General features: G+C 39.8%; 1 protein-coding gene across 1 annotated transcript; it reads right to left on the bottom strand.

Moving 5' to 3' along the window:
* Positions 1 to 676: 676 nt before the first annotated feature.
* Positions 677 to 4,863, bottom strand: LOC133128881 (E3 ubiquitin-protein ligase TRIM35-like). The gene is made up of 5 exons (XM_061242689.1): positions 4,459 to 4,863; positions 3,541 to 3,636; positions 3,201 to 3,455; positions 1,623 to 1,734; positions 677 to 1,218 (listed from the first exon to the last, which is right to left on the bottom strand). The coding sequence occupies exons 1-5, from the start codon at positions 4,861 to 4,863 to the stop codon at positions 677 to 679; spliced, it is 1,410 nt and encodes a 469-aa protein (XP_061098673.1).
* Between the last annotated feature and the right edge of the window lie 6,145 nt (positions 4,864 to 11,008).

Genomic DNA, 11,008 nt, shown 5'->3' on the forward strand with positions numbered 1-11,008 from the left:
AAGCCAGCAAAAAATACAACATGTTATAAAATGATGGTTGGTTATGATATGAATCTGAATTAGACTAACGCAGTGGTGGGCTTAGGGAAAGGCCTGGCTGTTCATGACCATCACCACAGAAATATAAAAACAGCCCCAGTTGTATGGACTCAGCACCAGTCTGTTGGAATGTCACTCTATGAAAAGCCCTTCCTCCTGCTATAACAGACATGCCTGAGTTTCCTAACAAATGACTCTAACAACAGACTGCATATGTTGATTAAATACACCATTTTATTTCATTAGTATTCCATATTTACAGCAGTACCTCTTATATGGATGTTCAATCATGTTGTTCACTAGCCATGTACTGATGTCCATGATCCAGGTAAGCAGTGCAAGTTGCTTCAGATAAAAGCGTCAAATAACAAATAACAAAAAAGCCAAATAATGAATGATAATGAAAGCTCACCCAGTGCAGTGCTCTGTCTCTCCTCTATACTCAGGGTACTGCAAGTATGACCACTCAACTCAACCGCGGAATTAAATGCTTTACTCACTAAATTAATATTGTGAGCTTATGTCAAAGAAACAACACTCTTATCATGAAATATACATACAGCATTTTTACTAAATTAAATCTGAATGTCACTACTGTCTGCAAATACAGAATCTTTCGACCCACAATCCCAAAGAGCTATTCCACTTTTACAGAAACTTTCATTGGACAGATTTGTATCGGGGGAGTATTGAAAGAAAGGAAATCAGGAACAAAGAATGGAAACACTCTCTCCTTGAAAGAGTGCTTAAAAGTGTAGAGGGGAGTGTCGTTACTGGGGTCAGAGAATGACACCTCCCCCTTGTCCCAGTCCAACTGCACTCTGACCCTCTGGAGTTTCTTCTGCACAGCGAGGACTGTCGGTATAGAGGTCATGGCTGTGTATTCTCCCTTGCTCTGCCGAATACTCCACACTCCTCCCGGGCTCAGATCTACCATCCCTTTCCTGCTGATGGAGTCCTTAGTCACACCCACCACCCAGTAATCCTCAGCCCCCACTTCTACATCCCAGTAGTGCCTTCCTGAGCTGAATCCCTCAGAGCCCAGAACACAGCGCCCCCTATCAAACCTCTCAGGATTGTCGGGAAGCTGTAGACTCTCACCACTGAACCTCACACTGGTCAGATCCCCAGACAGTGAGAGCTTGGCGTTTGCTGTGTTTGGGTCAAGAGTCACAGGAGCTGAGGGGGCAGAGAATGAGACATAAGCACTGTACAAAGGGAAACCGCCAGACACAATGGGGCCCTATTCACTGGATTTCACAAAAACACCCATAATAAGCTCAGGTACATATGTGACAGAGACACCAGAACTAAAAGCAAATAGTACTTATTTACTGTACATATTGTATAATCCTTGTAAAAGAGAGCAAAGCCTGTCAGTGTATGTGTACTGTAGCTCCTATCCTTCCCTTCTATACAGTATCACTTTTAAAGCAGCATTTTATTATGAGTATCAGTGAAATTAAGGACAGGTGCTCAGGGTCTTCAATCCAAGGCTCTTACACAGACAGGGCCAATATGATTCTGACAAGCTTTATCGGATGTGGAAAGGTTGAAGAAAATTCTCTGCCCCCAGTACTCACTGTATTGAACAGTCCCCAACATCTTCTCCCACACGTTGTACTTCAGATTGCCCAGGTGCTTGGCCACATCAATCAATGGCCCTAAAACCTTCTCTGGATCCGCCAGTGTGGACTGGGCTCTGCAATAATATTGAGGCGTCACTTGTGGGATTGGCTTCATTACCATAGAAGATTATCAGCAGCAACATGAGATCTTCATTCTATAAGAAAATGGCTGCATCCCTCCCAGCATTCTGCCATACAGCACCACTAGCTGCCAGATATGAAGCGGCGTGACCCCATTGAGAGACATGCACCCATATTCGAGGATAAATATTTGTTTCATTTATTTTATATTTTTAAATGTTCCCTCCAAATATAGTCATATTAAAGATGCAGCAATTATTATAGATAGAGAGCAATTTCAAACATATTACATTACATTATTGGCATTTGGCAGATGCTCTTATCCAGAGCGACGTACAGTTGATTAGACTAAGCAGGAGACAATCCTCCCCTGGATCAATGCAGGGTTAAGGGCCTTGCTCAAGGGCCCAATGGCGGTGCAGATCTTATTGTGGCCACACTCGGATTAGAACCACCGACCTTGCATGTCCCAGTCATTTACCTTAACCACTACGCTACAGGCCGCCCGACATTCCATATTTCATCACTTAACTCTTTCCACAATTTCCACCTATTTGGTACTAGTCCTCTAAAAGTGTCAATATCTCAAACACTATTTACTGTGCACACATGGTTGAAGGCTTAAATGAAAGAAGAAGCATGTACCATTCAGAAATTTGACAGAACACTATGTCCGAGCATGTATTCATACAACTTCTGAATTGTATATTTTTGTTCTTATATTGGAACATGATTTTTTGGCATAGAGAAATGGTATCAAGGATTGCTTGAATATGCCTGTTATTGTCTGAGTCTGTAGCGAGGTGAGGGTGGTAAACAGTGAACTTGGCGAGGGGGAGGCTAGAGTTCTATTGCCTTGTTTTGCAAATAAGAGGCTGATAAGTATCTAAACTACTGTTCTCGCTAGCAGAGAGTCTTTGTAACAATCTGGCATCCAATTTAGTGGTTTTATTACGTTTTAGTTTATATTATTCCAGAAACATGAACTTAACAATAATTTTGGAAGTCAACAGCTCAACCACAAGGGGGCAGCGTTGATAGGGTTAACAGTACTGTGCTGACACTAGTTTTGATATTTAATCTTATGAGAGGATGGAGTTTGCTTACCTGATTTGTGTGTCCTTGTAGCTCTGAAATAAGGAGAGGGAATCATTATCACTGTAGCCAATACTAAATCCAATTAAACTGTGTCAGAAACCACCATAATATCTGACTGTCTGTTACTGAAAATGCTTTATATAAGACAAAACTAAAGGTGCACAGTTATAACTGTGTACAGTGTGTGGATGTAGGATGATAATAAACTTGTAAATACTGTAGGAGAAAACACTTTGCCTGCAAAAAATATAATTCTACTGTTCGATAATGCTAAAGGGATTTGATTATATTTAACAACTTTATGTTTGATAAAGTATGTTTCTTTTGAGCATTAAAACCTGTTTATAGTCCAACAGGCACGTAGTGAACAGATCTTACCTGCAGGAATGGGATGTCTTCAGCTCCCAGCTCCTGTTCTATGGCTCTGATTTGGTCTGAAAGGCATGATATCTCTTCTGTCATCTTCTCAATCTTGTTATTTATCATGTGACTCTTCTGCTCCTCTTCCTCCCTCAGTGCCGTGATCCTGGCTGCCTCTTCATCTTTTAGGAACTGCTGAAGTTTCTCAAACTCCATCTTTATCTGTCTCTCAGTGTGTTGGGCCTGACTCTGGAATAAACATTATGCACCATCATTTCAGCACAATCCAGTGCTGCATTTTAAGCACTGTGATTTAAAAACCTCTGTACAGTACCTTGATGTGCTCGGCTGTTTGTTCACAGATTAGTTTCACTTCGTTGAAGGTTTTTAGCTTCTCCTGCAGTGGAGCAAGTGCAGGCCTGAATTTCTCCTGGAAACAAATGACAGAGTGGATACGTTACTGAGGAAGCAGACCAACCAGACTTCACCGCTTACACAAACAGTAAAAGGGCAAAGTCAGAGGGGAACCAGAATGGAGACTCAGGTCACAGCTTGTGCAAAAGCAATGAGTTCACTGAGACACATTCTCAGGTGACAGGAAATGCCAGGTAAGAAAGTAAGACTGTAGCAAACTCTGCATTTAGAGTCAAAATTCAATTTACAAAATTTCAATTCAAATGACCATCCTGTAATAGCTGTATCCTTAGACTCTAGTCACACATTAACAGTGATCTGCTTTATTGGGCCATATTGTGTTGGACACATACTTATAATATCTAAGGCATGAACTTTGACCCCTACTGTCCCTGAGCATTGCTGCCTAATCCAGCTCTGAGAATACCTCCACACTCCTGTCTCACCCTCCTGTCTCTATCAGTCTTTTTTTTTATTGGATCACAATTTTATGACATTTGGAATTTGATCTCCTAATTCTGTATATAATTATGAGATCAAATTCCAAATAATATAAAATGTCATAAAATGGTGATCCAATAAAATCACAAGGCATTCCTTTTGACATATGAACAGATTGATGAAAATTATTTGTTTATTTGATGAACAATTATTTGCTTACAAGTGTGTGATATATTAGGATAAGGTGCTAAACCACCTCTAATCAATCTGAATTCAAAATGAAATTTTATCCCAGTGAATTTACAAAAGGAAATTGTAACACATACTATACAGCATCAACTGAAAATTATTAAAAGCAAGAAAGAGGTAAATTATTATTATTATAACCGAGAAGTACCTTGTACTCTTCTGCAGCCTCCCGCACTGGTCTCAGCTTGTGGTTTTCATGTCTTCTTGAAGTTTGACAGACAACACAGATGGGTATCTGATCCTCCAAACAGAAGAGCTTGAGTTTCTCATTGTGAAGCCTGCAGAGCACTTCAGATCCGACTTTAGGTTTCTGACTTTTCTCTTTTAAGAACGCCTCACAGATATTCTTCAGAGACAGGTTAGTGGGAGGTATAGGCTTAGAAGATCTTCTCTTGCAAACTGGGCACTCCCGCAATCCCTTCTGCTCCCAGTACCCCTGCAAACAGCGCTTACAGAAGCTATGACTGCAGCTCATGAGAACGGGGTCCTTGAAGATTTCAGTGCACACTGGACAGGACATTTCCTCTTCCAGGAGAGATGATCCAGACGCCATTCTGTCTCAGTCTTTTCGAGCTCTGTAATGGCTTCTGCTAAATCTCAAGAATAGTTTCACTTTTATTTACTGTACTGCTGCTGCACAAACTGCAGGTCAAATAAGGTTTTCTGCAGTGTCCTCACTTTCTTGAAGCATGCGCTCAGTGGTCCTCTAGCCTACTGGCTGTTCCGAGTGCTGCAGGTATATTACCGCCAAAGTACCTCTTCTGGCATCATGCGCTGTCACACTCTATGGGCCAACTGGAGTGCGCTTAGGTGGAGTCTACCGCTAGACCACATAACTGCATTACAACTGGAAGAGCTAATCCATATTTCACAGACTTATACAGTAGCCGTTCCAGTTGTGATTCAGTCCTGTGGTCTTGAGGTAGCCACACCTAATGCCTAGTGACCCTAGTAGTTATTCATAGCAAGTTCTTTTTTGCTCAAAAATGAAGAGGAAGAAAACAATGATAAAAACAACACTTGAATCATTTAAATTTACCACTTGAATCGTATAGAAATCATATAAAAGGTGCACCCTACTGAACTGAATATCAGATGATTTTACAGTGAAGTTTTTTCATAAATGAGCATCTTTTGCAGTTTTCAGGTAAAGGCACTATATTGGAGACCTTACAATATAAGTACAGAAAATCAAAACAGTTTTTTCAAGTAATTAAATGTCTGCTGCACTCCTTTGACAGAATTAAAAGTTGTGTAGTGTAATGCTTGTCCTTAGTAAGACAAATAGGAAACTTAAGTTCAGAAGGTTTACCACCAGATGGCAGTTAAACATCAGAGTATCATTTTTCACCCTTTTGCATTGGCTAAAGTCTCCAATGTAATGTACTCATAAATCCGAAGTTTCTCTTCAGAGCCAGATTCACAGACACATATTAAGCCTAGTAAAGATTCTCCATTCATTGTCCATTTAGTCCAGGATAAACTTAATCTGCCTGTAAAACTGAGTGCTAACTAGTATCAGCATAATGAAACTTGAGTCACTGACTGAGACTTCTGAAATCTTTCTTTACAATGCATAATTTATAAAAATAAAAATGTATTAAATATCTGTTAAATTCGTGAAGAATTTAGCTAAATATTGAGCTAAATGTACACAGGCATTTAAGAAGTAAATAATATGTGTAAAATATTAACGTAAATAAATTAATCGCAAAAGAAAACATTGGCAAAAACTGACTAAGAATACACACAGGCATTACATAGCCTACTGAGGTACAGAAGGCAAGCTTAAGGCGGCAGTAACATAGATGACTCACATAAACTGATACTCAGTTTTGGACTGAAAGAAGGTCTGTATGAAGTTGCGTGAGCACCAACTGTAGCCTTGTATCTGTAGCCAGCCCGATCTGACAGCGTGTTTGGAGCAGCTCCGGCTGTGTGATCGCAGTGCTGGCTCCAGCCTAGTCCAAGGGAGGACCTACTTCCAACTCTCGTACACCTCGTCTTCTCCAGTGCCGGCGCTCACTCAATTTCCCTCAAAGCTTCCATGAAACGAGGTACGAATCTGCGACGTGAACTTGATATGAGGCGTTAAAGGGGAAACTGGAAAACCCGCTCCGTTCTCCGTTACCTCAAATTACAGTGTTTATGATTTATTTTCCCCCATTTTCTTTTTCTTCTATGTAGTTGAAAATGATACGTTTTAAGAAATCAAATACTTCAGCTCTCATTAGTGATTTGTCCACATTCCTGCCTGACCAAATCAGTGTAAATTCCTTGGGCCGAACAAAATTACCGTTTTTTTCCCTTTCAATGTCTTCTTGTGGCCTGTAAACTGGGATCATATGGGTTCACAGAAGGGTTGGAATCAGTCAATGCACGTTAAATCAATAACAGCGTTTAGAAAGTGATTCCCCAAAACAGAAATTCATGGAAAATCTCTTTCAGTATTATTAGGCCATATAAACATTGAATTTAACACAGTACCAAATGCAAACAAGTCAGAAGCTTAAAATAAATGTCCATAGTATTGGGAAATTACACCTATATATGCACATGATAGGCCATATCATATACTATATTACATAGCCTACTTCCATGTAATGCTGAGGCTGTTTTCGTTCTCAATTTTACTGAGCATTTTCACAGGCCTCTACAAAGTAGAATTACCCATATCAGTTGTATATAATTTAAATTTTATATTGCATTTATTTCTAATTCATTAAATCACAATTATTGTTTAGCTTTTGTAATATTCACACAGTATGTTAAAACATGGATATCTAATATAAAAACTTGATATTCACATGGAAAATCACAACCTCTATTTATACAAATCCCTGAACAGAATATCTACTGTATAATTAAAAAATGAATGTGGTTAGTGACCAGCATGCCTTTAAACTAATGCAGTGTGTGTTGAATACACAGTAGCTTAGCAGATCTGTGCCTGTCTGCCTTCCCCACTCCTGCCTGCTGCTGCTGTTCTTGTGTGCCTGCTTGCTGGCCTGTTAGCATTGTGCCCACTTACCTGCTGACAACCTGCCTGCCTGCCAAACACATGCCAGCCTGTTGGCTTGTCTGCCTGCCTTCTTGTAAGCTCTGTGCCTGTCTGCTTGCTTTTGCTATGGCTTCCTGCCGGCATCATATCTGCCTGCCATCTGAAGATGTGCTTGCCTTTCTGCACCATACCGTGCTTGTCTTCCTTGCTTCCTCCGTGTGTAATGCCTCTCCACATCCTTACCTGCTTTTCTTCACGCATTGTCCCTGCCTGTCTGTGCGTCTGTCTGCACTGTACCATGGCTGTCTACCCAGAACCATGCCCGCCAATGCTGCTTGCCAGCAGCATTAATGCAAGTCTGAATCAACCTGATACTTAATCAAGCGTATGTAGTTTTTAAATGGCTGTGCTTAACCAATCATTTAAGCATTTTTAATTGTTAGATATTTTTTTACCAAGTGGCAAGTCTGGACAGCCATTTTTCTCTGAACAGTCCATAGTTGGCAAGTTATTAAAAACCACCTCAACTTCAAGCATACATTCTGTTGGTAGGGTGGAACACTGCAAGTGAGCAGAAAATTACACTAAATGTACCCACTGTTTCATCTCTACCATTCAGCAAGAGTTTCCACAGTGTTACTAGAGTTTGAGTTTGAGCTGAAAACAAATTCTTACCGTCATTCCCACCATCTGGCTGTTCTGTGCCAGCCTGCCCATTTGCCAGATGGCATCATAACTTCCTGTCTACTTCCCAGTGACATGCCTGCCTGCACACCTGGCTCTGCCCAAACTTTGCCTGTGCAAATGTCTATTTGCCTGCCTACTGCATTCCTGGCTACCAGGGGGCGCCATTTCTGCTTCCTGACCTCCAAGTTACTCCTCGCTAGTGAAGTTCTTGCCGACCGCAGTGACACCCCGTCAACATTAGCAACCGCATTCCAACCTGCCTACTTGCCACTGACATGCTTCTCTGCCTGCTTGTCTGTTTGTCTGCCTGACATGCACACAGTAAAATTCCCAGTGTTAAATCACCTCCGAGAGGCTCTTAACTGAGTCCAACAGGGACCATATGTACTCTATCAGAGCAGATTTTACACCGAATATTTTTTCATTGTTAAATACGGTGTAGTCCGTAAGTATTTGGACAGTGGTACAATTTCTCTCCTTTTGGCTCTGCACTCCAACACCCTGGATTGGAAATGTCACCTTTAATTTCAGGGTCCTTACAGTCATATCAGGTGATCTGTGTAAGAATTACATGCCTTTTTAGGTGTCGTCCCTCAATTTTAGAGGACCAAAAGTAATTGGACTGTTGACTTCTCAGCTGTTTCTGATTAAGTGTATTCAATTGCTTCCATAGTGCAGGTATAAGAAAGCTTTTAGTATCTAGTCTTGATTCTATGATTTTTATGTCCATTGAAGTTTGTTATTGCCGTTTGGCAACATGAGAAGAAGAGTTGTGCCAATGACAGTCAAGGAAGGCACTATGAGGCAGAGAAATAAGACAAAAACAGTCAGAGACGTTGACAACAGTCAGAGACAACAATATGCTTACCAAAATAAATTATTTGGAATATCATTGAGGAGAAAGAGAGCACTGGTGATCTCAGTAATTGCAAAGGACAATGTAGACCGAGGAAGATCTCTATAGTTGATGGATGAAACAGTTGAACTACCTGTCCAACTGATTGGAAACACTCTTCAGTGGGCAGCTGTGGATGTGTCAGTGACTATTGTCCACAGAAGACTTCAGAAGCAGAACTACAGAGGCTACACTGCAAGATGCAAACCACTAGTTAGCTGCAAAAACAGCCAGGTTCACGGCTATGAAGTACCTAAAAGAAAAAGTGTCTAGAATCAATTGTAGATACTGAAAGGTTTCTTATATCTTTATTAAATAAGTCATTGAATACACTTCACTAATCAGAAACAGCAGAGAGGCCAACTGTCCAATTACTTTTGGTTCCAAAAAATGTACTATGTACGAAAAGGGATGTTATTCCTTCATGGATAACCCAATATAGATGTAAATACCCTCAAATTAAAGGTGACAGCCTGTTCTATGTCCTCATATTTATTGATTCATTTTAAATCCAATATGCTGGAGTAGGAGTGCCGAGCCAAAAGAACAGAAATTGTACCACTGTCCAAATACTTATACCAGCTCATACCCGGGTAGACCAGCTTTATGACCAGCTTGGCCATGCTGGTTCATCAGCTTATACCCAGCTAGGCCAATTCATGACAAGCTTGACCAACTAAATTTTCAAGCTGGTCAAGCTGGCATTGCTCGATTTTACAGCAGGTACCATTTACAATAGCTAACATTGAGCCTACAATACACAATGCACATTCGGAATCAGAGTCACTTTAATATTGGATAGCCAACTAGCTAGGAAGTTAGTGTATCTTCAAGCTTCACATGGATTTAAAATGTAGTTATCCTGTCTAGCTATATTCTGTTGGATTTGCAACATATAGCTAGCTAGCTAGCTAGCTAATCATAGACTTTAAAAAATGACTTTCAAGAAATGTTGCACTTCAAGCTTGCCCACTCAGAAGTTATTATTATTGTATTTAGAGTGACCAGACAGCCTCATATTTCATTCCCTTTTCACATATCCAAATTATTCTGAGAAAATGCAGAATTTCCGGTGTTTTAGTTGTAGCATATTTTAATGGGTTTTTCTGATTCATTCTACATTCTCATTGCATTGTATATACGGTCCTCAAGGAAATCTGTTCAGACTATTAGCTTTCTTTTCTGGTAAGTCAGATTGGGATCACTCACAGAATTGGCCTGTGAAGCAAGTGAGATTTCCTGAGTGGCAAATAGAGACTCAGGAGGAAGATTGTTTAATTCAATGCCAAATTAATTGTCTATTTGCTAAAGAAAAGTACTCAATCTTTTAAAAGGTGACTACTAGGGTTGGGTTAATGTGTTTCTTTTCTGCTTGTGTTACAAGTAGCAGAGGAGAGAGAGTGTTCGAGCAGAATTTGTGGGGATCAAGCACTTTAAAAATGTAACATAAAGAAAGAGTAATACATATATCGGGCGAATACATAAAATACTTATGGACTTTCAACCAAGTAAAACTGGATATTACTTAAAATAACAATAACAAAATTAAAAGGTAAAATAATATTTTACTCTTTATGAAGAAGGGAAATATATTTTATATAATATTTTTAATATATTTACCTTCTCTCCTTGTCTAAATCATGGTCAACTAAATTGTCTCCCTCATGTTATTGTTCAGTGTGCAGACTGAGTGTGCTTGACCAGATTTAAACTTAAAATAAATAATGCAATAAGAATATTTTCTGTAAAAATATATACTTTATCGCAGGTTATGTGTCCCCTGACATGATTACAAGTCACCTAGTACTTTGTATTATGTAAACACACAACATTTCACCTAAAGTGTGTCATATCATTCTGTTTAAGTGTACCGTTACAAACATCTCATCTCATGTAACGTGTTTTGATTTACATATTTGATTTGTTTAGTGTGCAAACCTAGGCCATACAAATCAAGCAAGAAACAAGCGCATAAAACATACCGATTTACGCAATAACAATTTTTTTTTAAATCACTGAAGTTTTTGTCCATCTCTGATATCCCCAAACAAAATATAACACAGTCCATCTTCTGTCAGCAGTTTGCTTCCCAGCATGCACCTTCACTGGTCTTGC

Source organism: Conger conger, chromosome 5, assembly GCF_963514075.1.
Source record: "Conger conger chromosome 5, fConCon1.1, whole genome shotgun sequence".
Taxonomy (NCBI): Eukaryota; Metazoa; Chordata; class Actinopteri; order Anguilliformes; family Congridae; genus Conger; species Conger conger.